This window comes from Mixophyes fleayi, chromosome 6, assembly GCF_038048845.1.
Source record: "Mixophyes fleayi isolate aMixFle1 chromosome 6, aMixFle1.hap1, whole genome shotgun sequence".
In the NCBI taxonomy this organism is placed as follows: Eukaryota; Metazoa; Chordata; class Amphibia; order Anura; family Limnodynastidae; genus Mixophyes; species Mixophyes fleayi.
The window spans coordinates 207,594,175-207,621,153 of record NC_134407.1 but is presented as its reverse complement, the minus strand read 5'-3'; the positions used below and the strand labels follow the sequence as shown (position 1 = coordinate 207,621,153).

Sequence of the window (26,979 nt, the reverse complement as noted above, 5' to 3'; positions counted from 1 at the left end):
AAGAATTATGATGAAATGACAGCAACATGAAGCAGTATAATTTTATGATAATGACTCAAACTTGATGACTTTGACAGAACTTTAAACACAAGTACAATTTTCAGATCAGTAGTTATCAAATTTTCAGCAATGAAAGGAAGACCTGTTTACAACTCATCCTAAACCTGTTACGAGCGGCGGCGGTGCCCAGCCGCCGCGACTCACTCACCTGCGCCACGGCCATCGCTATGACGACCGGGACGTCACTTCTGGTTCCTGTCCCGACGGTTGCCTAGGCAACGGTCGGGACGCTACAGTTGATAGCACCGCGTCCAGCCGGGCACGCGCGCTACTACTCATTTGTTTGAATATGACAAGCCCTTAGGGCTGATTAGTTCCTTGCTTCCATTGGCCAGCGCCTGTTTATAAGGCAGGGAGGGCTTAGCCTCCCTGCTGGTTATAGTTCTGTGTTTCAGGCTATAGCCTGCTCCTGTACCTTGCTGCTGTGTGCCTTTGATTGGATTTTCTGTGTATGACCTATTGCCTGTCCCTGGATCTTGAGCCTTTGCCTGTGACTTTGACCTATTTGCCTGTCCCTCGATTGTGAACCTTTGCCTGTGACCTTGACCTATTTGCCTGTCCCTGGACCTGAACCTTTTCCTGTGACCCCGACCCTGCTGTATTCTGACATCGCCTCTGGTTCTCCGCAGCCAGTACCCATCCCCCGACCCTCAGCTGTCTGCGGCCAAGTCTGTCCCCACCACTAGGGGCTCCAGTGAAAAACAGACTTCTGAGTAGACTCCGGGTTTTGTGGTGCTGACTTCTGGGGTTCCTAACAAAACCTTAACAATAATTGTGGCATTTTTTAAGTGTGATTCAACGTTTTTTGGTTGCAAAGTTAGAAACGGGATAACCTGCTGTAGATTCAGCATTCTTGCATTATTGTTTCATTACTTAACCACCAATGCCAATTACCTTAAATAATTCAAACCTTGCCTTATATATAGTGATATTTTAATCATTCTTTGTAATCCCTCTAATTCATCACTTATGGAGAAGAGGCCAAATGAGTTGCCACCATACTGTTTTTGAAATCTTTGCTGAACCACTTTTGAACTTACAATACTGTTATAACATCTGGAACGTTCAGAAATAGTTAATTGTTTAGTTATAGCGCAGGCTGTACAGTAAGAATAAGTTATGTTTTAGTTTATAAGTGAAAGATAAAATGTGTATTAAGTACATTGTAGAGAAAAAAATCTCTGTATTTTGTTGTTTTCTGCATGAGCAAATATTGTTGATGCCTTTCAAAGTCTTCTAAGGCTGTGGCCATTTTGTACATTTTGAGAATCCTTCCTTGACCGTCCATTGTGTTACCCAATGTCCAACCTAAATTAATAAAAAGTCAGTAATATTAATGAAGCACAAGGCAAATGTGTAAGATCTGAACTATTACTTTAATTACTGTTTAAGACATAGGGGTATATTTACTAAACTGCGGGTTTGAAAAAGTGGGGATGTTGCCTTTAGCAACCAATCAGATTCTAGCTTCCATTTATTTAGTGCATTTTACAAAATGACAGCTAGAATCTGATTGGTTGCTATAGGCAACATCTCCACATTTTCAGACCCTTAGTTTAGTAAATATACCCCATAGTATTAGATTCTAAAGGCTAGATTTACTAAGCTGCGGGTTTGAAAAAGTGGGGATGTTGCCTATAGCAACCAATCAGATTCTAGCTTTCATTTATATAGTACTTTCTACAAAATGACAGCTAGAATCTGATTTGTTGCTATAGGCAACATCTCCACTTTTTCAAACCCGCAGCTTAGTAAATCTAACCCTAAGACTTAGAAACTACCCTGCCCCAAATCTTTATATTGTCTTCAATAGTTTCTTACCTGTTTATCCGTGCAGCGTATCTAACAGCATTGTTTCCAATGCAGGCCGTGGAGATGGATAAAAGCAATGCCAGAACATTTGTGCCAATAAGGGTTAAAAACACTTTATATGTATTTGACTGTGAAAACAAAATCATGATACCTTTGTTGGGATAGTGCTTAAAACGGATCATCAAACATATAATGTACTTAATATAAAGAAAAATATATAATAATATTAATTAATAATCCACCCAATAAGATTCCAGTATTTTTTAACAAAACTTTAATTTATAATAGCAGAGAAATAATACAGGTCACCAATGATCCATAAGATACAGTAAATAGGAAAAAGACAGATTATTCGAAACAGACCGTATTAAAATTGACATGAGAACTATAAAGGCCAGAATACGTTGAAAAGCCTATTGACAAATGAAACAACAACGTCAAATGAGCCCAGATAATGAGACCAAGTAGGACTGCTGACTAGTGATTAAAGAAGTGCTACATTTGTATACATTGGGAGGGGGTGGGTAGGTATGAGGAGAGACAAAAGGAGAGGGAAGGGGTGTGGTGCTATAAAGTTAAAATGATTTGCAAACAACAAAAAAGCACAAGTCTAGCAGTTATAGCCACATTGCAATGGAGTGATCGGACCAAGGATTAGCGAGGACATCCTTTTTAAGAAGTTACTGAATGGCCTTACTGCATCCCATAATCATGTAAATTCTGGAGTCAGATTTATGGTGGTGAAAACAGAAAGTAAAGTCTCGGAAAGTGGGATTATGTGCAATCCAAGAGTCAAACAAACCATCCCCGGCCATGTGTCTGAGAATCTTTCCATTGAGGGTGAGGTGTATCTTGAACCTGACCTGTCCAATTCAGCCAACAGAATAGTGTTGAAATCTCTTCATATTAGTAAAAGGCCCCATTTGAAATTCCGCAAAGAATTTATGTAAAAAAAAAACAAAGCCAGGGAGAGAAAGTGGACAAGTAACCTCTCAAAGAGGGAGGAGTGACCACTGAGTTTGAGATTACGGGAAGGATAGGTGATCGGCCTGTCTGAGGAAGTACAGGTTGGTTGGACAAAGATGGTGTAAAGGCTAATGCATAGAGCTTAAACTTAAACGTAACTGTGAAGAGAGGATGGAGACTATACTGCCTCACCTCTCACAATTCCCGAGTTGATGGGGGTGGGACTAGGCCAGCAAGTGCAAGTCTTACCGGAAACATAGAACAAAGTCCAGTACAGTAATCCAACAGGATTAGGATGGACAGAGAAATTCACATTAGACATAAAAGTAAAACATTTCAAGAATCATTGTAGAGTTACTGTAATCAAATAAGGAATAAAAATATCTAGGATTCTAGGATTCATTAACTCTCTCCAGGCATCCAGAGTAATAAGAATGGTTAAAGTCATTGTATTCTTCGCAGTCCTGAGCGCAGCTACTCTGAACACTAAGAGGGAGCGAGGGAAACATTGTCTCGTAAGATATAAAACAGATGTTGTTGTAAATGTTGCAGGACAGAGATTCACCCTATAAAGTAAAGAACAAAAAAAACTAGAACAAGTCAAAACATAATGAAAAAAAAAAGGCTCACAGGAGACAACAAGGAGTCGCTGTAAAAACGAACCAAAAGGATCTTGGCTTGAAGCTGACTGCTCGAAAGCAGAGCAGCCACTGGGGTACCATGACTGGTGATGGGTTTCCTGTAGTCTCTACTGCCTAAAGAGACTTGAATATCTACAATATGGCCTCTAGCATACAGAAACAGCCAGGATGGAAGAAGCAATAAAAGGATTTTATGACTGTGTGGTGGTGCTGTACGACCCAGGTCGAGGTTCCGGAGCAATTTCCTACCTTCCGTGGAGTCACACACAGTAATTTGTTGACCTCCAGCTTCCGCAATCAGCTAAAAAGGGAAGGCCCATTTATATCTGCAGCCATGTTCTTGTAGAGGTCTCATCACCTCTCGACGCTATCATTGTTTAACAATTGTGGAAGGTACCAGGTCGTAGAAGATCTGGATCTTGGATTCTTCGTAAAGATGTTGGGGGAGTTCCTACAAGTCTTCACTATTCGTTCCTTGGTTTTAAATGAAAGAAATTTAAGAACACCAACTCTAAGCAGTTCAGACCCTTTAGGTTAGGGATGCAAGGCTCTATGAGCACATTCAATTTGAATATTGTGGGCAGAAAGTTCGGGGACAAGGGATTAAATGAAGCGGATGAAGTACAGCTCAAGATGTTGATGATCTCTAAACTCTGGTACATTAGGGGCCCTGAGGTTGTTTCTGTGCTCCTTATTCTCAAGGTCTTCAGCTTTGTCCTTGAAAAATGCCAACTTCCTATATAAATAATCAATGTTTTGTGTTGCTTTATGCAACGTTTTAGTATTAGAGTCCACTTTGTACTTAATAGACGCAAATCTTTTGGACAACATTGTAATTTCGCCTCGTAGATCCTCAGACAGTTTCTGAAATTCAACCATAAATGTATTCTGCAGTGTCAGTGTCATAACCTGAATAGTATCTAGGACATCCGTGGTTTCTGTTGGTATTGTGGATGATGCTTGAGGTGAAGATCGGGGGAGAGCAGTATCTCCATTTGCGTACCCTTTTTACCTTTGGGATTATTTCTCAGCAAGTTGAATGACGGGAAAAACAAATGATGTTTGTCTGTGAGAGTGTTTCCGGGCAGACAGAGACAGATATATATTGTCAGTTACACATAAATACAGCTGTCAGAATATGAAATTGTAAACACAAAAAAGGATTGAAGATCTCCAATGATTCTGAAACTGAATTGGCATTAGAGTTTGAAACAGTTGTAGTTTCTTAAAACCCCCTGCAGGTGACAGCAAAACTCTGAAGGAAATAGGTTTTCTGTACAGTGTTATTGGGTATGAAAGAAAGACTGCTGTTTGCTAACATCGGTTCAATGTCTTTCTCTGATGTAAAGGGAGCCTGGGAGAAATAGATGCCAGGTATTATGCCCTTGGGGCACTCCACATGAGGCTGGAATAGTGGCCAGCACTAGGTGAAAACGACGAGGCACCAGGAAAAAACTTGTATGGTACAGATCTTAAAACAGTGTGCACCGCTCAGGGACAAGTCATAGGAGGCAATTGGGGGATCACCTCTAGTGATCTCACCTGCACTGGGGAGATCACACTCGTCGGGTCCCAATGGAGATGGCAGCTCCATCAGTGTTGAAACTCAGTCGCAGCTGCAGCCGGAATCGGAGATAAGTTTTCAATGGGTGTAAAGGGGGAGCAGAGCAGCTACTGTAGCCCATGGTGGGGATCCACTATCACCGGGTAAGCTGAAGACCTGGATAAGGGGCCAGAGGCAGTAAGTCTGTAGGATAGTGTGCTCCACGAGGTGCAGGCCCTGATCAAATCCACCATGGGTGCAGTGTCTCTGGTGTGCTACACAAAGCCGCCGAGAACCCAGTATCTTAAGTGGTGTGTAATGGGCCCAGATTCTGCAGGTCAGGGTAGAAGAGGTCCCCAATGGGTTTTAAATACCCACAATATTCCCTGGAGCACACGAGTAGTGTGGCTGCATAGAACGGCTGCCAAGCCACTCTCCCAAGAACCCAGTATTGTTTTTGAAATGTTTTACTTTTATGTCTAATGTGAATTTCTCTGTCCATCCTAATCCTGTTGGATTACTGTACTGGACTTTGTTCTATGTTTCCGGTAAGACTTGCACTTGCTGGCTTAGTCCCACCCCCATCAATTTGGGAATTGTGAGAGGTGAGGCAGTATAGTCTCCATCCTCTCTTCACAGTTATGTTTAAGTTTAAGCTGTATACATTAGCCTTTACACCATCTTAGCCCAACCAACCTGTACTTCCTCAGACAGGCCGATCACCTATCCTTCCCGTAATCTCAAACTCAGAGGTCACTCCTCCCTCTTTGAGAGGTTAGTTGTCCACTTTCTTTCCCTGGCTTTTTTTTTTTACATAAATTCTTTGCAGAATTTCAAATGGGGCCTTTTACTTATATGGAGAGATTTCAACACTATTCTGTTGGCTGAATTGGACAGGTCAGGTTCAAGATACACCTCACCCTCAATGGAAAGATTCTCAGACACATGGCCGGGGATGGTTTGTTTGACTCTTGGATTGCACATAATCCCACTTTCCGAGACTTTACTTTTTGTTTTCACCACCATAAATCTCACAAATAGTGTGGCTGCATAGAACGGCTGTCAAGCCACTCTCCCAAGAATCCAGTATTTTTTTTTAAAAGGCTGAAAACTTATGTGATTTGTAGTTTGTTCTTCCCATTAAACCTACTCCATGCTTTTTCTTGAGTGTCAAATGTACTTAGAAATGTATAGTAGCAATCTTTTGCATTTTAATGAATAAAGTGAAATCCACTATCTATTATTATGAGAGTAAGGACTCCTTGCTATCACCAAAGATAAAGATCATCATCTGTATAGCATCTCCATGCAATGAAACAGAGGCATAAATTAATAAATTTGTAAAGCTGTATAAAAAAATGTCACTGGGCTTCCTGTGATTTGCAAATAAAAACTTAATTGAGTCAGAAATAACTGCATTCTAAGTCAATGGGCCTGAGTCATTAAGGCAAAAAAGGAGTAAATGTTCTCTGGAACAAACCATGTTTCATTACAAGGGGTGCAAATTAGTTAATTATTTTGCACATAAGTTAAATACTGGCTGTTTTTTCATCTAACACACAAATACTTAATAACTTTATTATTACACTGAAATTTAATGTTGATATAGGACATGCTCTACCCCAGCTATAAATCTGTCCCCACATTTTAAATTTACCTCCCCCTCCATTGCAACATGGTTTTGCCCAGGTGCAAATGGTACTCCTTTTTTTATGCTTTACTCTCTTTAATGACTCAGGCCCAATATGTTTTAACAAAATCTTTGTTATCTTTAGGGGTGTCAGCAGTTGCATCTAAAAAGTGAGCAAGGATACTCTAGGCGTAATAATAGTGTATAAGGAAATATTGTCACAAATATAACATTGTTCTATACAATATCTTTTAAAAACATAATTTTCTTCTAGTCTGATAGAGATATTTATTTTCAGATCACCGGCAGCATGTTGAATACAAAATATAACAAAAAAAATAACAGTATTATATTTTCCAGTAATTAGGCAAGCACATTATACATTTTTTATCTAAATGCGATGAAAATGAGAATATTTCTACTAATACATATATTTTAGCCACAGGCCGAAATTCTTTTATTCTCACTGACAGCTGTCACTATCTTGTATCCATTAAAAATATACCTAGGGGTCAGTGTCAAAGAATTAGGAGGCATTGGGTTGAGAGGCTTAAGTGAAGGGAAACAGGTAAGAACAGTGACCAGAATGAAAGATAACTGGTGCAATGTGCGACACTACAATAGTAACTTTATAAAAAATTATAACACAATATTTGTCAAACAATAATAACATAAATCAGTAAATATACCCAAGAATGGAAGTAATAATTTCTCTTTGTAAGATGATTTATGTTGTAGAATGCTTAGCTGAAAAACTAAAAATGTTAACATAAAAAAAAAACATAACTTACGTATAAATGTTGACAGCTGGAATGTTCATAGAAATCGTAGTAACCCAAGGAACACTCAAATTTTTGAAGGTCGAGAAAATTAAACACAAGTCCAGCCAAACTGATGACAAAGGCTATTAAGCTGAATAATCCTGAGCGTTTGACCTATAGAAATAGAAGATGAATATTTTAAATATTGGCGGGCCTGTGGCCACCATCCAGGGCTGACTCAGAATTCACTGAGCCATTATTCCCGAACATTCAAAACTGATAGTGGAACCCCTCCCATTCTTATTGATGTGGGGAGGAAAGTCTTGTAAGTTTGATATAATGTAGGTCAATGCTTCCTTTTCTAGCAATTCTTCTTTTTATTTTATAAATAGTTCACACATATAGCCACAAATTATGTTAACAAAATTAATATGGATGCATAAAAAACAGAAAATCAATCAAAATATTTTGGGGCATTGTCAGTTTCAGGTTTTAAAGGCATTTCCCTCGAAATGTCCTTTTTTTATTTAGTTGCTTTATATTTTCGAACTGCATAATACTAGTCATATTATCCTATATACTGGGTGATGGTATTACTTGTTCTCTGGGCTTTGTGAGTTAATATCTATTGAAGAAGAGTAATTAAAACACAGTACAACAGGGTCATAGCCAGTTCTAGTAAAAATTCATTGAGAGGTGATTTTAGCGCAGCAACATGTACATAGACACCTTCATACATGGTGTGCTTTGATGCACCTGGTAAGTGTCCCTGGAAATCATTGGAAAATGTTACTCACTAAGACAAGCATGTCAGCAATGTCTCAGATGAATAGTGAATGCAAGGGTCAAGTGTGTGTCTACTAAAGAGATGAGTACACAAAATGGTATGAAAACCCCTGTCCCACTACAGTGAGAGGCTCTTGGATGCAAGTTATTCCCGAGACCACACCAGATAAGACCTCTCCAGATATTCTGGAACAACTGATTGACAGAAGTCACAGAAAACTGACATACACCAATTAGTCACAAAATTAAAGCCACTGACAAGCGAAGTGAGTAACATTGATTATCTCATTACAATGAAGTTGATGTGTTAGAAGCAGGAAATATGAGAATGTGTAAGTATCTGAGTGACTTAGACAAGCGTCAAATTGTGATGGATTGACGACTGGGTCAGAGCATCGCAGAAACGACAGTTCTTGTGGGGTGTTAGTACCTACCAAAAGTGATCCAAAGAAGGACAACTGGTGACAGGGTCATGGGCATCCAAGGCTCATTGATGCGTGTGGGGAAGCAAAGACTGGCCGTCTGGTCCAGTCCCACAGAAGAGTTAGTGTAGCACAAACTGCTGAAAAAGTTAATGCTGGCTATGATAGAAAGGTGTCAGGACACACAGTTCCTCGCAGCTTACTGCATATGGAGCTGCTTAGCCACAGACCAGTCAGAGTGCCCATGCTGACCCCTGTTCACCACTGTAATCACCTACAATGGGCACATGAGTGCCAGAACTGGACCATGGAGCAATGGAAGAAGGGGACCTGATCTGATGAATCACATTTTCTTTTACATCATTTGGACGGATGGGGTCGTGTGCACCGTTACCCTGGGGAAGAAATGGCACCAGTATACACTATGGGAAGAAGGCAAGACGGTGATGGCAGTGTGATGCTATGAGCAATGTTCTGCTGGAAAACCTTGGGTCATGACATTCATGTGGATGTCACTTTAACACATACCACCTACCTAAATATTTTTGTATACCAAGTACACCCCTTCATGACAAAAGTATTCCCTAATGCAAGCGACATCTTTCAGCAGGATAACGCACCTTGCCACCTGCAAAAATACTTCAGGAATGGTTTGAAGAGTCCGAGACATGGAGGCCCCACTTCACAATTTACAGGACCTGGTGCCAGATACCTCAGGACACTTTCAGAGGTCTTGTGGAGCCAATGCCTCAATGGGTCAGAGCTGTTTTGGTGGCACGACGGGGACCAACACAATATTAGGTAGGTGATTTAAATGTTGTGGCTGATTGGTGTAAACCCTCATGAGGCAGTTAGACAGGAGACCATTCAAAGAGCTACTGCACTATGACATTTAATTTCAATCAGGAGGAAACAGGCCATAATCACCATATGTACATCATCTTCTGTGCAGTCAATGGAACATAACTAGAGAATAATATGGAGCATTATATTTAATTTGGCTTGTACCTGTACCATAATATAATAATCATTATCCTTATACATTCTGTAGAAGTCACTCAATGGATATGTTGTATTCCAAATGTAGTAAACATTTTTTGGACTCATTAAGCTCAAAAATACTAATTTATCGAAAAGAATTGTTTGGTAAGACGCATTATAAAACCCGACATACAAGAAATCCCAGTCTTTACAACACTAATCTCCTTATTAATAAAACATCATTATAAATAATACTTTGTAGAAATGAACTCACCCGGAAGATGGAAGGTTTGGCCCAAGCTTCAATTAGCAGAGATCCTGCCAAGATGTACTGTGAAAACATAACAAAACACATATGTGAAAAGCACCAGTCCCTATTGACAAAGGTGTAAAATGAAAGAATTTCCTGGAGTAAAAAAAAGTATTATACTAAGTTTTGTAGGCAGCAACATACAGACAAACCATTTAAAAACGTTGATGCACTTTCTTCAAAATTGAATTAGTGGTTTTTAACTTCTTGGTAACCTAGTAGTGATGAAAGTGAGAATTTTGGTGTTTTATATGGTATAGTACATTTATACAAGCAATCATGTTAGTGTCTGTATGGTATGTACGTGGCACCATTTCAGATGTTGCCCCAGGAACCAGTATGACCAGCTATATTCCTTTATAGAGTATATTATGTGGGTCACATGATTCTCACGCTCCACAAATCAGTCACTGATCCCGCACAAGGTAACTTTGACTAGTGCCTAGGGCCTGAAATTGACAAGGCTGGCTAAAAGATGGAAAACAGATTTTTGTGTTATCCTGCTATGAATTCAATTGGCATTTTTTGGCCTTGTTGGCAACATCTAGAACAGTGGTGGAATGAGTTATCACTGGGTTCCATAGCAAAACTTAGAATAGCAGAAGAGGGTTCTCTTCAGTACATGTGCAAAGAAGCCCCGAAATATGGGATTATTCTGAGACAGAGCGGTGTCCTCGAGGGATTGACCAGTTATGGTCCCCTTCAGTTGGCTCCCCTACAGTAGCGAAAGTTCCTCCACTGACTACAGGTATATCACGGTCCATCATCTATATTTAAATTCAGAACAACATATTTACTACAGATAGAAAAGGAGAATTTATAAAGTGTTGAAAACACCTATATCACAGAAAGGCAAAACAATAGCAATACATCACATTGAAAAATAAATAATTATGGTGGATTAAAAGTGGGATTGTACCAAAAGATTTAAATGATAATAATCTTAACTTACTGGAGTTACATATATTTGCCAGATACTAGTGAAGATTTATTGTTGAAAATTTTCTATATTTACTTTTGTTTTCCCTCTCTGTCACAGTCAGTTTGACATTTCTGTTTCTGTTAGAGACTAATACTATTTCAAGGCAGGTGAATCAAAACACAATGCAGTCATCAGTATGTGAAAACTACAATATGATTTTGTGTTTTTACCACTAGGACACATGCTGCGGATGGATAATAAAAGTTAAGAAAAGTGTATACAACAATAACTTGAAACTTCATTGTTTCATTTTCTTAGTAATATGTTTCTGTAGCGTAATAAACTAAGGGCTAGATTTACTAAGCTGCGGGTTTGAAAAAGTGGGGATGTTGCCTATAGCAACCAATCAGATTCTAGCTGTCATTTTGTAGAAAGTACTAAATAAATGAAATCTAGAATCTGATTGGTTGCTATAGGCAACATCCCCACTTTTTTAAACCCGCAGCTTAGTAAATCTAGCCCTAAATGTTTATTTCCATTCAGTTGCAATAGGTAAAATGTTTTGTTCTGTTGTAATTACCTTATCTGACTTGGTATTGCTGATACATCAAACAATAGATTTGATAAATATATCTGTGTGAATATGCTTAATAACAACATTAAAACATAAAGAACAAATATCTCCAAACAGTTTTGATATGTTTTTTTTCTTGCTTAGCCACCTATGCACCAGTTTAGATTAGTGACCCCCTAAGTTATGGTTTCAATACTTACAACTGCTGGTGACCAAAATGGAATACCATATGACAATGAGGTAAGAAGGTAATTGTGTTTACTGTATGCCAGACCAATACCCACTCCAATCTGCACAATGGCAGCAAGAATCAGCAAAATCTAGACATAAGAAAAGATGACAGAATAGTTAGTCGATAATTCCATATATTTATCTATGTATATAAAACATAGAGGGCCTGATTCATCAAGGAACGCAATCTGATCGCAACGTGCGTTTGTTTAAAAACACACGGAAATCGGCTCTGGGTACTCCCAAATGCCACAAGGAACAGGAAAAAAACAATAGAATTAATATTATCTGTTAATAATATAAGCATTAATGACAAAACAGTTAAAAACAAAACACACATATACAGTCATGGCCAAAAGTTTTGAAAATGACACAAATATTGATTTTCACAAAGTTTGCTGCTTCAGTGTTCTTAGACCTTTTTGTCAGATGTTGCTATGGTATACTGAAGTAATATAACAAGCATTTCATAAGTGTCAAAGGCTTTTTTTGACAATTACATTAAGTTTATGCAAGAGTAATATCGCAGTGTTGACCCTTCTTTTTGAAGACCTCTGCAATTCGCCCTGGCATGCTGTCAATCAACTTCTGGGCCACATACTGACTGATGACCATCCATTCTTGTCTAATCAATTCTACTTGTTTGAATTTGTGGGTTTTTGTTTGTTCACCCACCTATTGAGTATTGACCACAAGTTCTCAATGGGATTAAGGTCTGGGGAAGTTTCCTGGTCATGGACCCAAAATTTCGATGTTTTGATCCCTGAGCCACTTAGCTATCACTTTTGCCATATGACAAGGTGCTCCATCATGCTGTTAAAGGTATTGTTTATCACCAAACTGTTCTTGGATGGTTGGGAGAAGTTGCTCTTGGAGGATGTTTTGGTACCATTCTTTATTCATGGCTGTGTTCTTAGGCAAAATTGTGAGTGATCCCACTCCCACCAGTGCAGAGCTTGCTCAGGATGGCAGCAGGCAGGTGTGAGTACATCTGCATGCACAGTGAGGTGAAGACTTTTGGAGAATGGCCAGGTGTCAAGAAGGCCAGCAAAGAAGCCACTTCTCTCCAGGAAAAACCTCAGGGACAGACCGATATTCTACAAAAGATACAGGGATTGGACTGCTGAGGACTGGGGTAAAGTAATTTTTTTTGATGAATCCCCTTTCAGATTGTTTGGGGCATCTGGAAAAACGCTTGTCCAGAGAAGGAAAGATGAGCGCTACCATCAGTCCTGGGTCATGCCAACAGTAAAGCATCCTGAGAACCTTCATGTGTGGGATTGCTTCTCAGCCAAGGGAGTGGACTCACTCACAATTTTGCCTAAGAAAAAAGCTATGAATAAAGAATTCAAGCTTCAAGCATTGATTAGGCAAGAATGGTTGGCCATCAGACAGTAAGTGATCCAGAATTTGATTGACAGCATGCCACAGCAAATTGCAGAGATCTTCAAAAAAAAGGGTCAACATTGCAAATATTGACTCTTTAAATAAACTTAATGTAATTGTCAAATAAATATATATATATATATATATATATATATATATATATAGAGAGAGAGAGAGAGAGAGAGAGAGAGAGAGAGAGATTAAATAGATAGATAGATAGATAGATAGATAGATAGATAGATAGATAGACAGATAGATAGATAGATAGATAGATAGATAGATAGATAGGTATACCTACACATTTTTTATATTTCTTTTCCATGAAATACATTTATTACTGTGTTTTGCAGTTGTTCCTGATGGCAAACACATGTTATATCATGCATACAAGACTATCATCACTACTTCTCAGAAATTAGACTAACCCTGTAGCTGAAGCAAGTGATATGGCAGAAAAAAAGTAACTTTGTGATGCCCAAAGCCAAACTAATACTATTTATATACGTGAAATCAACACTAACTAATATGCCTATTCGTAAACCTGGGTATTGAAATTCTCTTATTACAATATTGTGACTTGCTGTCTAGGTTACTGCTATTGTAATACAGATACATGTTACAATTTGCAGAAAAGGAACACTAATTGCACAAGTTGGCTGATGTGACAGAATATCCTACTCATGACTATGACTATTGTTGCAAGCTCATTAATAAATTAATATATTAAAATAGTTCATGCAAAACATTGCTATAAATATAAAATGCCAGCACTATTCTTGGTCACTTACATATTAAACAAGTGCTGGACTGCTGGGAAAACAATCAGACACCTCTCCCAAGCTGAAAAACCTAACAGACATAAATAAGTATTTTTTATGAGATGTATAACCAAACACAAATATTCAATAAATACCTAATAGGGCTATGAATACGGGAGACACAGTTTAACACCCCCTCCCACTGTACAGATTCCACAGCACTGTAGGGAAATATGTAAACAGAACATAAGCTTAAATTAAAACTTGAAAATCGAAGCACGACCTATTAGGGTTACAAGGATGTTTGAAGATCCCTTTTGCCCTGAGCAGATCTCATTGTCCTGTAGCAAGATGTCAAAACAGAACAGATGTTTCTATTAAAACTTGAAAACCAAAGCACTAGAGATAGGAGACTGGGTAACATAGTTTAACATCACTTTTTTCCTGTCCTGATTTTTTGTGCTTTAGTGAGATGTATTAGAACACAGACAAAAGCCACAGTTCTGAACCTTCGAAAATGTATGCACATTTTACCTGACTCCACCTGTTAACGCAAGACAATGGAGGGTAAAAATCCCAAAAGTTTTGATGTTTTGTCTATTATCTTTAAAGAACCCACCTATACAATATCAATGCTTTAAGTAAAGATGTGCAACGTCTGCAAAAGATCTAACTGTTCTTGTTAGAAACAGCATTGACTGGCAAGATCATGGGAGAGCAAGGAAAACCAGGAAGACAACTTTCTCAACATCAGTGTTGTGTCACCAAAGTTACCATATATTGCCAAAGATAACAGATTAAATGGTAGTGCTAGCAATTTAATGTTGGGGCTGGTGGTGGGGAAATTGTTTAATTTATTAAATGTAAATATCATGATTTAATGTTAGGGCATATTGGGAGGAAATAGGTCTATTTATTAAATATGAATGCTATAAACTTATTGTTAGGGCTCATAGCAGGGAGGAGGGCCTATTTATTAAATGTTGGTGCTATTGATTTAACATCAGGGCTGCTTTGGGGCAGGGAAGCTCCTGTTAGATTTTCCTCTTCCCACTAATCAAAACATAATACATACCAGTGCCAAACCTATTATTGAGGCCACTTTAAAATGCAGACCCCCAAATCTTTGGTGGTTTTACGATGCAGTCTTCCCTAAATTCTGGTGGCCTCATAAAGTAGACCACCCCAGATCTCTGGTGGCTTTACTATACAGTCCCCAGACTTATGATGGCTTCACTATACAGACTCCAGTCCCCAGTTGGCAAAAGTTTTTAAATTGCGTCAGGTGTGCTTCAAGCACATAATTAAATGGGTATTATTGGGGAGTTAGAAAATGCCACAAGAGCCATGTGGACATGTCCAGATAAGCAGTTGGCAGATCCAACATTCTATCCAGTCCAGTGTTCTATTGGGCAGTTAAGGAGAACAGAAATTGTTGGTTAGTTAATGTCAATAAAACGAAGTTGCATTTGCTTCCATGGTCAGCTAAGTGATTGAAAAATACCTACATATCTCCACAGCCATCTTGGTGTACGCCCATTGCTCCAGGTATCCAGACAGTGTGTGACATGACATTGACAGACAAAGCCTGCCTTAGTCTCTCACTGGGTGCAGAGCGGGCTGAGAAGATCTAAGTCTCACAAGATTAGCTCCCTCAGCAGGAAGCCTCTTGCTGCAGGGCAGGTGTAAATGCTGGATGACAGTGATCACCAACACAGCATGCATCTCAGTAGCTAGAACAGAACAACTGTATACATTGAAGAGTTATTTATTTAGTTAGAAAGATCTAATGAAAAAAATTCTCAAATATATTCTCAAAAACTCTCAAATATATGTTCTCGTATATAGATTATACTGGAAAAAAATGATGGTTACATTTGTTCTTAGTTTAGTTTAGAAGGTTTGTTATTATAATGGTTACCAGTTGTTATTTAAATTTATGATCATATAAAATTATGTTCTGATGTGAATTAATTGTACATGCATATAATAAACATAGTGCAAATACTCCTAAAAAATACTTCAGGCTGCATGTGTGTCTATGCTTATGGAAAGTGTGCACTGTTTATACAGAGCATATTTCTATTCCTATTCAAATCATAATGTATTTTAGTAACTTTTGGATTTGAATATGATCGGAATTACACAGAAGTTGTTCTTTTTAAACAGGGAAATTATGCCAAATTTGCGTTCCAACTTAAATCAGGCCCTTTGTGTTTATCAAGCCTCCATCTATGCAATGTAAATTGATACTTCTGTTCTGAGTTCACTGACCCCGTGTTTTGGTTTTGGTTTTGTATCTGGATTAACTTTGTGGTTTGGTTTTGGTTTTGGCTTTGTCAAAACTGCCCTTGTGTGTTTTGGTTTTGGTTTAGGATCCCTTTTTTTTCTAAAATTCCTATTATTTTTTTTTAAATCACATAATTTGGCTCTTTTTTTATTTGTACATTATTATCATCCTCAATAACATTAATTTCCAGTCATTTCCAGTAAATTTTTGTCAAATGACAAGAACACTGCTACCCGTCCTGTTTCTGTATGAGCAATGGCACTAAGCAATGGCACTGGAGACTGGAGAGTGACAATAACACTTCTACCTGTTTCTGTGTGAGCAATGGCACTGAGCAATGTCACTGGAGAATGGAGAGTGACAAGAACACTGCTACCTGTGTTTCTGTGTGAGCAATGGCGTTGGATCTCCTAGGGAGGGAGGTACTTATGGAATCCAAAGCCCACGAGATCCGACAACACAACAATGACAGTTTGCCTCTATTCATATCTGAAGATGTGTGAAAGGGCCGAGCCGGCTTGCGAGCCTACTCGGATCCCCTAAGTTTGGGTGGGCTCGGTTTCCAGCCCGAGCATCCCTAGTTCTGAGTTTTTAGCAGACAGAATTCCAGCAAATCTTAAAACGCTCTTTATCTGACAGCCCAAATGTAATAAAAAAATTGAAAAGAAAAAATGTGTAGCTCTGAACAAGGCACACTTGAGGCTCTCCTTTGAGATCTGATTGGTTGTCAGTTCCTACAGCCCCTACAGATCTGAATAGTCATGATCATAGATATTAATATGTTACAAATTAAACTAACATGGGTCAGGTTCCCTGGTTGATATTATATAACTCATCTTGACAATATTCAGTAATTTTCAGAAACTAGGACAGAATATACTAGTGCTATAAATACATAGATATATTTATAATTAAAAATGTATAATGTACAAAAGAAACTAAAAAATGTAATAATACAGCATTTCTCTATACTGCCATTTTACATTTTAATAGAATTAAAATGTGACAACTCCACTCTACTCCACAATGTGATTGGTTGAATATTTTCAACCACTGAGAGAGTAAAGTCTGTATAAGAGACTGCCCTCTGTCACCCCTGGGCACTGCAGAAAGCAAAAGAAAACAAGGTTTTCTGCAATTCTGAAGCAAAATTTTCAGTCTCAGAGCGAGTAAACAAATATTCCCTCTTCAGCACTCTCTACGTTTAGTCACCAGGACATGTTCATTGCCGGCATCGGCTGAAAAGAGCAGGACTCTGTAAACTTTATGGATATCGTAAACATGAGCACATGCACACTGCAGGATCGGAAGGTGATTGGAACGAGATTATCAAACATGCCGACCAACCAAATGAAATGACAATCGGTACTTTGGGATGACTGTCATGCATTGGGAAAATTTACACACTAACATGATATCTGACCAAAGAGTCGTATATCGGCTGATTGGCATCATTTGCCTGAAAAATCTGTGTGTACCTAGCCTTTCAAAGGAATTCTTGTAAGATTCTGAGTTGTAATTAGTAGAGATGGCCACATCCTTTGTCTGTCACATCTACCAGTATCTTCAAGGTGGTGGGTTGCACTTCCCAAATATTCATTGAACACATCCGTGTTCTTTCTTACATCATAAAATTCTTAAAACCTCCTAGGACCATTTTTTTTATATCTCAATATATTTCAAGAAAGTTGAAACTGTCGTTCATTTTCAAACTAGTTCAAGCCTGTTTCACCATGTTTGAGAAACTTCAACAATAATTGAGCTGTTTCAGACAATATCGAACTGGTTCAAACACATTCTATATTAATAGATTTTAACAGTATTTAATTGAAATGGTGAAACCTTGATTGCGAATGTCAAAATTATCAAACACAGTCGTGTCCAAAGTTCTCCAATGTAAAAATTGTTAATATTCTCTAATTAAAAATATGAATTATTATTTAAATAGTGAATAAAAATATTTAAGAAAACTAATATTAATGTGCATTATGAAATACAAACCTTGAACACGAGCTGCAAATTTTGAACCACAAATTTAAATCAGGGTCTATTGCCAATTGTACCGCAAACATGTTTATGGCCATTCCATTGAAGCTGTGAAATTCGATAACATTTTTCAGTATCTCTAGTCAGCAATTGTTCCTAAATATTCACAGTATCATATTTTTTAGCTCTACATGCCAGATGTAACTCTCATTATGGGCTAGATTTACTAAGCTGCGGATTTGAAAAAGTGGGGATGTTGCCTATAGCGACCAATCAGATTCTAGCTGTCATTTTGTATAAGGTTCTAAATAAATGAAAGCTAGAATCTGATTGGTTGCTATAGGCAACATCCCCACTTTTTCAAACCTGCAGCTTAGTAAATCTAGCCCTATGTGTTCTTATTCTGTATGTATAGAAGGAACACCTAAGGACTCCTGGGGCAATGTTATTTGATGTACTTTTAAGGGTTACATTATATACACGTTGTCTGTATGTTATACTCTAAATAATTGGGGTTACAAAAAAAATGAGGAGCTTCATTATTTTATTATTATATGTGGTTCAATAAATAACATTTTATGCTGTTTGTAAGGAATATAGACACAGTACTATTTTTAACAGAACAGTTCAGCTTGGTACCAGTTTTTGCTATGAGCTCTAATTCGCTGTCCATTTTTATCATTTGCATAGCCACAATCTTATTAAAAAATGACTTACATAACAGGGGAGGGCACTTATTCTCATTGTCACACTGAAAGCCAGTTAATATAATAGCCATGTCATAATATATCTCTCCATGCCATGTTTTGGCATGGAGAAATATATTAAATGCATAGTGCTTTTACTGTAAGGATTTTTGTAAGATGAGTTATGGGTTTTTCAATTTCAGTAGCTTACATTTTTAGTCAACATATTGAGCTAATTAATGCAAAATTATTAAAATAATAATAATAATTATTATTATGTCAAAAGGCCATATATTACATACACAAATACTTTGTTCATTACTCACCCCAAGAGCTCTTGGTTTTCCATTCCGAAATCTATGTTTAAAGTCTGTTGTCCTTTCGGGGATCAAAGCATCTGTGTTCTGTTGTAGAGCAGCAGTAGGGCCATTTAGTGCTAAAGAACTGGGTGGGGCATCATGTGCTGGAGTAACCATTTGCATATTCCACTGTTCAGAATTAGTTGATCGTACTAATATTTGAGAAGTTTGGACAATATCATGTGTAGGGCTCAGTCCTTGTATATTCTGCTGATCAGCAGTATGTGAGTTGTTTAATATCTGAGAAACAGAGGGAACATTAGGTGCAGATCTTTGAGTATGCATATTCCATTGCTGAACAGTTGGTGGGGTATTTAACTGTGATGTAGTCTCATGTACACTCTGTGTTGGTGAAAAACCAAGGGTTTCATATGCAGGGGGAGAGGAACAGTTATTCCATTGTTGATCGACAGGTGGAACAGTAGAGGAAGCAGTAGAGATAGGATATTCAGAAGGTGTGTACTCGACAGAATCATTGCTGCAGGTGGTGACATCATCAACTGGTGAGGACATTAGCAGAAATTACTATTGATATAAAAAAAATGAAAAGTGTCATTTCTAAGGTGTACTATTAAGTATTAAAATAAATCACTAATTGTTGTATCATATTCTGTCTAGCCATTTAAATATTCATAAGGATACAATTTTGGTAATTGCTCAATTAGGCTATAGAGTGTTTCCTTTGAAAAAGTCACTTAAGTGACGAAACACATCAGCCTACATTGTGCTGCTGTGGGGGAACTTGGTGACCTTATTTCTATTGTTGGTCTGTGAGAAATGTGATTTTGCTAAGCTGACGCCATCTTGTTGCCTTATAGCCATTTTGTTCTGTTATAGCTTATATACAAATTAGATGCACCTGTTTTGTAGGAGTAATTCATTATTTGCAAGAATATGCTAATAACCTTGAACATAGCAGACAGGAGATAAGCCAGCCCCCCCCCTCTGGGGAGTATTCCTGTGTGATAATGAGAGAATATAGTAACATCTGTGTGAAGGGAGCATGAGTGGTTAAAACCTTTTGGGGCATAGTTTTCTGTAATATGTGATTTTTGCTATATAGATAGGGACTTGTAACTAATAAAGCAGAGTTTATTGTACACTCAAACCATGCAGTGTACTTAATTCTCTTCAGCTGATGAGCTCATAACTGATAAACTGACACTTACAGGTGAACAACCTGATATAGATTCGACAGTCTGTTTATTTATATTCCACCTCTGAGAACAATATAACTTTGCTTGATAAGCCATCTGAGCGTTGAGCCGTAGCATATGTAACAGCCTCTGTGAAAGAATTTTCTCTAATCACAGATATGCATGCACGCCAGTTAGGAAGGAGAGTGAAAAAACCCTTTGTGATATATATAGATACAAGTTTTATCAAGCTTATATCATTATTATGGGGGAAGTGGTGTCTCCATTCAGCACTTGTTTCATTGTTGTATGGGACAGATATCCATATTGGAGACCAGAGGCACAAATAGCAAACAGCTGCTGTGAATCACCAGTGGCAAGTAAATAAAAAAGCTTTTAGACTCCGTTATTTCAGAGGGAGATTGGAGTGTTCCCTTTAGCTGTCTGATACAGGAAATTAGTGTATCATATTCTCCTAGTGTGAAACTGACTTGCCATCTAATTTGGACTGGTAGTGAGGTGAGTTGACCCTTCGCCTTTTCTTGCCCCCATTTCCTTCATCATTCATCGGCATTGTAATTATAGATCTAAGCAACAAAGGAGACTTTTTTTTAGAAGACTTACAGTCATGGTACCTAAATGAATATTAGATATTTTTTCATTTGATCCCCTACTGTATGCTATTTAATTGTTTTTATGTGTTTATGTTTTTAGATTGTTTGTATGCAATTATTCAATAAAGATAATTTGTTTAACCAGGAGCCTATTGTTAATTCTGCCATATTTATTTATTATTAATTTTATTGTTATTGCTTTATCTACTGATATCTAGTTAGACTGGCACTCATTACTGTTTTTTTTATAAACTGTCTATATCTTGTATTATTGAGGTAGGTGGCATCCCCCCTCTGTAAAGAAACTGATTTTCTTCATCTAATTACAGTCCTTGTGGGATTTAGTTATATAGATTATATCCAATGCCTAGGAATTGTGTTGGTTTTTTGCTCTATATAATATTTCCTAGCCATCCAGCTAGTTTCTGTCAAAGACAGAAATAAAATTCAAGGAGTAGTAGATATTTATGTGGAGTGCAACAAGACCCAGAGTCTTTAGCATTGCAGATTTGCATGGCTCAGCTGTTGGGCTAGTTTGTCAGGATAAATGTTGGGAGGTATGCTATGAGTGAATATTTTAATGGGTAATGTGTCTCTTTCTTTCACTAAGGAATGTAGCTGCCGCAAAAACAAGTTTAACATATGTGTCCCATGACGAACCTTCCAGTGTATTTACCAGGGTCAGGGTCATTGCTTAGGATCTGTTTCCCACTCTCTTACTTGTTCTGGTTATAGCAAACGCCCTATCACTGTTACCCTTGGTTGCACTTCCAGGTCTGTAACTTTTTCCGCTCATTTATATTCTTGTTTTGCAGGAAAATTCATCTCCTAGGTAACAGTTGAAGTTGATTCTGCCATTTTTACCTATTTAGGCTCCTGTTTTTCTAATTGCCATCAATTGCAGTAGAATTTCATATGGATCAATTTGGCTATGGGCCATTCAACTAAACCACAAGGTAAGGGATTTACATAAAGAAACAATTACATTATAGTGATCCCTTGCTGTACTAGCTTCATCAGTCTTGGTCTTCCATGGCTTCAATTATATTTGCCTCATTTGGATTGGTCATCTGCTCACATATTAGCTTGAGGACCTTTGTGTCAAGTATACGTAAAGTAATACCTCCCCAACGGATATCAGCATCTGCTACTTCTATGACTCCCGTCATGCCACCAAAGTATTCAGTTAACAAAGACGTTTTCAGCAAACAAAATTTACTGCCACATTATGTTTGGGACTGCCCCATTTATCTGATTCTTGTTGGCAAGTTTACCCATGCTTCTTTACAGAAACTCAACGCTATGTCTGCTTTATTAGGGAGAACCTTCAGCGAGACTTCATTAGGCCCCAATCCTCTCCAACAGGAGCTGGGTTCTTCTTTGTTAAGAAAAAAGATGGGGGCCCCTGGTTATGTACAATGGGCTTTATGCTTTCTCATGAAAAATTGTTACCCCCACATTCTACTCACTTATCTATTTGACCTATAGAGTGACAATTTTCACTAATTGGATCTCTGTGAAGCCTACAATCTTATCTGCATTAGTCAAATAGCAGATATCTTAGCTTGTTCATTATAGGTTACTGATGACTCTGATGTTTTGGAGGATTGACCCATATTAAGCCCAAAATGTCTTCTTGCAATCACACCAGTTCTATTCATTTTCCCTCTATATCTTTGTATCTCATAGTTTACTAAACACATTAATTCATTGGGGGCATTCATTCGGTTTCTCTGGGCATGGAGGAGTTCAAAAATCCTATGAACTCATCTTTCGGAACCACTTGTGGACACCTCTCTGTACAACATCAAGGAGTTGTCACCGCATGCTCAATTTGTGCTCATCATAAAGTTCCCCTTCAAGCACATATGGGTCCTTTGCATCAATATCCCATTCATGTGAAACCATGGATTCACATCGCAATAGACTTTATCACAGATCTTCCACCTAGTAAAAAATACAAAACCATCTATTAGTGATGGATCGCTTCTCCAAGATGGCCTACTTTATTCCACCGGTTGACTTTCAATCAGCCTCTATCTTGGCTGTACTTTTCATCAAGGAGATATTCTGTTTACATGAGTGTTTACACAGGTGTCCGCAGGAAATTGTCTCTGACTGCGGGGTTCAATTTATTCCTACATTTTGGAGATCTGTGTAAACACTTAAACATCTGTCTCAATTTCTCCACAGCTTACCATTCTCACTCTAATGGACAGGTGAAATATTTACATCAAGATCTGGGACCTTCTTCAAAGTCTACACATCTGCTAATGAAGACAACTGGGTGGATCTTCTACTTTGGGCAGAATTTTCTCAAAACAGTCACTTTCATGATACCTCCACTTTTGCACCCTTCTTCTTTGTGTTTGGAATTCATCCTCTTTTAAGTAGATTCTCATCTATTGTTCTTCTGAAGTTCCAGCGGTGAACTCTTTTCTTCGTAATTTTCATAATATTCTACCTAGCTGCCTTCAAACTGAAATGACCAAGTACTTCAAAATTCCTTTTGTCTTCTGTCTTTCTCTTCTTAAGCCACTAATCATCAATCATTTCTATTCTAAATCTACTCTACCTCCAGTCAAAACTCAGTGTGGTAATATGCGTGGACTCTGTCAAATACCTGTAAGGTGCCAGATCTAGTTTGTGTTGCGCTTAATTTCCATACTCCGTTTGGCACTCATCCTCATATTCCTGTGGTGAATCTCCTTGTTCTTTGTGCTTGGAATTACCAGTCCTTTCCACTGTGTCAGCATTTCTTTCTGTTCAGTAGTTATCATATACATCTTTATCCAATCTCCTAAATTTGGTACAGTCCTGCATTTTGCCATTACCCGCCAGTCATGTGTGGTACATGCACAGAAGACCCTGACCTGCATGGTGTTTGCAGTGAAAACCATACCTGTTGAACACTTGCGCCATGTTAGACTCCACGCTGATGCTTCGCGGAAGGTGGCACTAAGCCAGGCTGACTAAATTGGATCCCATTTCCTTGTGTGTTCCTGACAATATTGATGGGTTGTCCTGTTTTGTATTATGTTTCTGGCTTTAGCAAACTGAAGAAACAGTGGATGAAGCCTTGAAATTTTCCTACAAATACCACACATTATCATTTCTCCTCCCATTATATTATACAGTTTTTCCTTTATATGTCATTACTATCTTCATTATAGGTATCATACATAAGAAAATTGGTTTCTAGTTCTAAAAAGGTAAAAAAAGTTAGAAACTTTAGAGGGTTGCGACACACTAATTATGATATCTATTAAACAATGACATCTAAAAAATTGTGTTCTTACGGGGTTATGTTGAGCTTTATGTATCTTAACATATGTGCAACTCCGTTTAGGATATTAGAATGTGACTGCATCAAGACATGTCTATTATTCCTCAAGATACTATTTAAGCGCGTCGTGATGCTATCACATACGAGATACACCTGTCATCATCATCTTGATGATGATGACTGATATTTTAATGTATATTAAAAAAAACTGAAAATAGTTACAGAATTTGAAAGAAACAACATACTCCTCCCCCCTGTACACATACATACACACAGACAGCAAACAAAATGTGCACCAAGATCCAGTGCTCATTGCCTAGGCTGATTACCCTAATGCTAGGGGCCAAACAGCATGGGGTCTCCCTACAAAAGCTGCATCAAGCACCAAGATATAAAAGGCTGAGATGCTGTGACGAATGATATAAGAGACAGAAAATGTGATTTGCTAATAAAAACTAGGCTTAGAGCACTAAGGGAATTAGGAAAACCTTTAACTTTGAATATGCAGCATGGAAATTGACTTGGAGGTTGGAGTGGGAGCATGATTATACCCCTAACTAGCTCACTGTGGCACCCAAAATAATTATCCAATATACATTTCTCAGGAAACAATGCTTCATGCAGGCAATTCAATACTACATAAATAGAGAATACATTCAGGAGATGAAATGCAACAGGGAGACCACAAAACATGTCCAAAAAAATGGTTATACTAAGATTAATGCACTGGGCGACATTAAATGACTGCTGAGAATACAAATGCTGGGACCTATCTATGCTCTGTAGAGGAATACATGGGATGAGATGGTGATTACTCAACCCAAGTATACTGAGGATTAACCTGTTGTTGCTGCTAGTCATACAAATACAGTCAATTTGAAACAGGTAGGATCAGAGCAAGAGATTTGTTTTAAGAACTTTAGATCAGGGAATCAGAGGATAAATTAAACATTTGCATTTTTTTGTATCAGTCTGTTACCATCAAGTGGAAGTTGAAATATATTTATGATTTTTAGATCTACTAAAAGCTTACTGAACATAAAGGTTGTACAACTGATACAAGTATTATTGCTATATAAATCTGTTATAGTTACACATTTATAAATTGACACATTATACTCTAACAACAACACAAATCTACTAACCTACAATACTGGATACAGGCAAAAGAATGCAATCTCTATATTACTAACGTATCTTTTGCTGCCACTTACCACCTCCGTTCATATATACAAGTCTTTTCCTTGTTGCTTTCCCTGGAGCTCACATCCAAAGCTCAGAACACATTAACTGAAAAAAATAACTGGCACAGCAGCGTGACTTGCTGCTTGTTTAAAATAAAATATTTCCTCTGCTGCTGGACATATTCCAATCCTGAATCACAGCTGATGACATCACTGTACACGCAGAGAGATTTACCAGAGTCACAATGGATTCAAATGCTATAAAACTTGTACCAATGAAAAAAAAATAATTAAAATAATTTCCATTCCATACCCTGGAAAGCTGCAAGGTAGAGCTGTGTGCATATGTTTATATGTGTTCAAAGAAAAAGAAAGAAGAACAAATATAAATCTCTCTCTCTCTCTCTCTCTCTCTCTCTCTCTTATGATATATAAACAAAACCTCTATATGACACTAGACATGAACACTCTACAGTTGATTTGGGCCAACATTATTACAAGTCATAGAGGTGCATGATACCTGTGTTGGCTGCCAAAATCTGCGGAGTTCTGGAGCAGGCGATGTTCCCCAATCACAATGACCAGGCTGGTCAGGAAAGGGCTATATAATTGCTTTTAGTAGCAAGAAGTGGAAAAGATATTCATAACGTACTAATCCAATAACAAACAATTCAAACACTACAATGGAAATAAACTAATAATAGAAATCAGAAATGACAAGCCAAGCTACCATGAGGGAAATAATTGCTAATATAGAAAGTTTATGGTAACTGGGTAAATATAGAGCCTGATAATTATTTGGACTGTTTAGTTCCTAAAATTTGCCCTGGAGAGTACCAGTTTTTCAGCACAGACAATTGATTTAGTGTTATGACCAGCTAACTTGACTCAACAGCCCTTACCTAGATCTGTTTTTGGCCCCTGCTCTTCTCCCTTTACACTTCCTTCCTTGGTGACCTCATCTGTTCCTTTGGCATCCATTACCTCCTGTATACTGATGACACCCAAATCTATCTTTCCTCCCCGGACTTCTTCCCTTATGTCTTGTGTCTCCTGCTGTTTCTAAACTGAATATTTCTGAGACTGAACTAATCGTCATCCCCTCTGCCAGGGCTCCCTCACCTTCCACCCCTTCCTTCTTCTGTTTATAATACTACCCACCTTTCTGTCCCTCAAGGATGATGCCTTGGGTCATATTTGACAGTTCCCTCTCTTTTAAACCTCACATTCTGTCCCTCTCAAAATCCTGCTACTTCTACCTCCGGAATGTATCCAAGATACGGCCCTTTCTCAACACCAAAGCCACCAAAACTCTTATTCACTCACTTGTACTCTCGCCTTGATTACTGCAACCCTCTTCTCTCTGGTCTACTACATTGGCTCCCTATGGACTTCAGAATTAGGCCACAGGGAGCCGAATATATTTGCAACCTTTTTCTTTGCTCATTAGAGAAATTTTGCTCCAATAAAATGGTGCCATTCATATGAGAAACAGATTTCTATTTCCTATGAGTTACATATATGGGCCATCTGTAGCTCACATCGGGCACTATCGCTAATATTATACACATTGAGGATCATATTTGAAGGTGATGTGTGATTAATATATGTTCTTTCTGTAAATTACATTGCTGCCTTTCCACATTTGCTTTGGC

The 26,979-nt window shown here is 38.0% G+C and overlaps 1 protein-coding gene across 1 annotated transcript; it reads right to left on the bottom strand.

The window, feature by feature from the left end:
* Positions 1-379: 379 nt before the first annotated feature.
* On the bottom strand, positions 380-25,475 carry LOC142160573 (uncharacterized). The gene is made up of 7 exons (XM_075215435.1): positions 25,355-25,475; positions 19,072-19,629; positions 11,609-11,728; positions 9,877-9,933; positions 7,444-7,587; positions 1,882-2,000; positions 380-1,368 (listed from the first exon to the last, which is right to left on the bottom strand). The coding sequence occupies exons 2-7, from the start codon at positions 19,615-19,617 to the stop codon at positions 1,353-1,355; spliced, it is 1,002 nt and encodes a 333-aa protein (XP_075071536.1). The 5' UTR covers positions 19,618-19,629; positions 25,355-25,475; the 3' UTR covers positions 380-1,352.
* Positions 25,476-26,979: the final 1,504 nt, after the last annotated feature.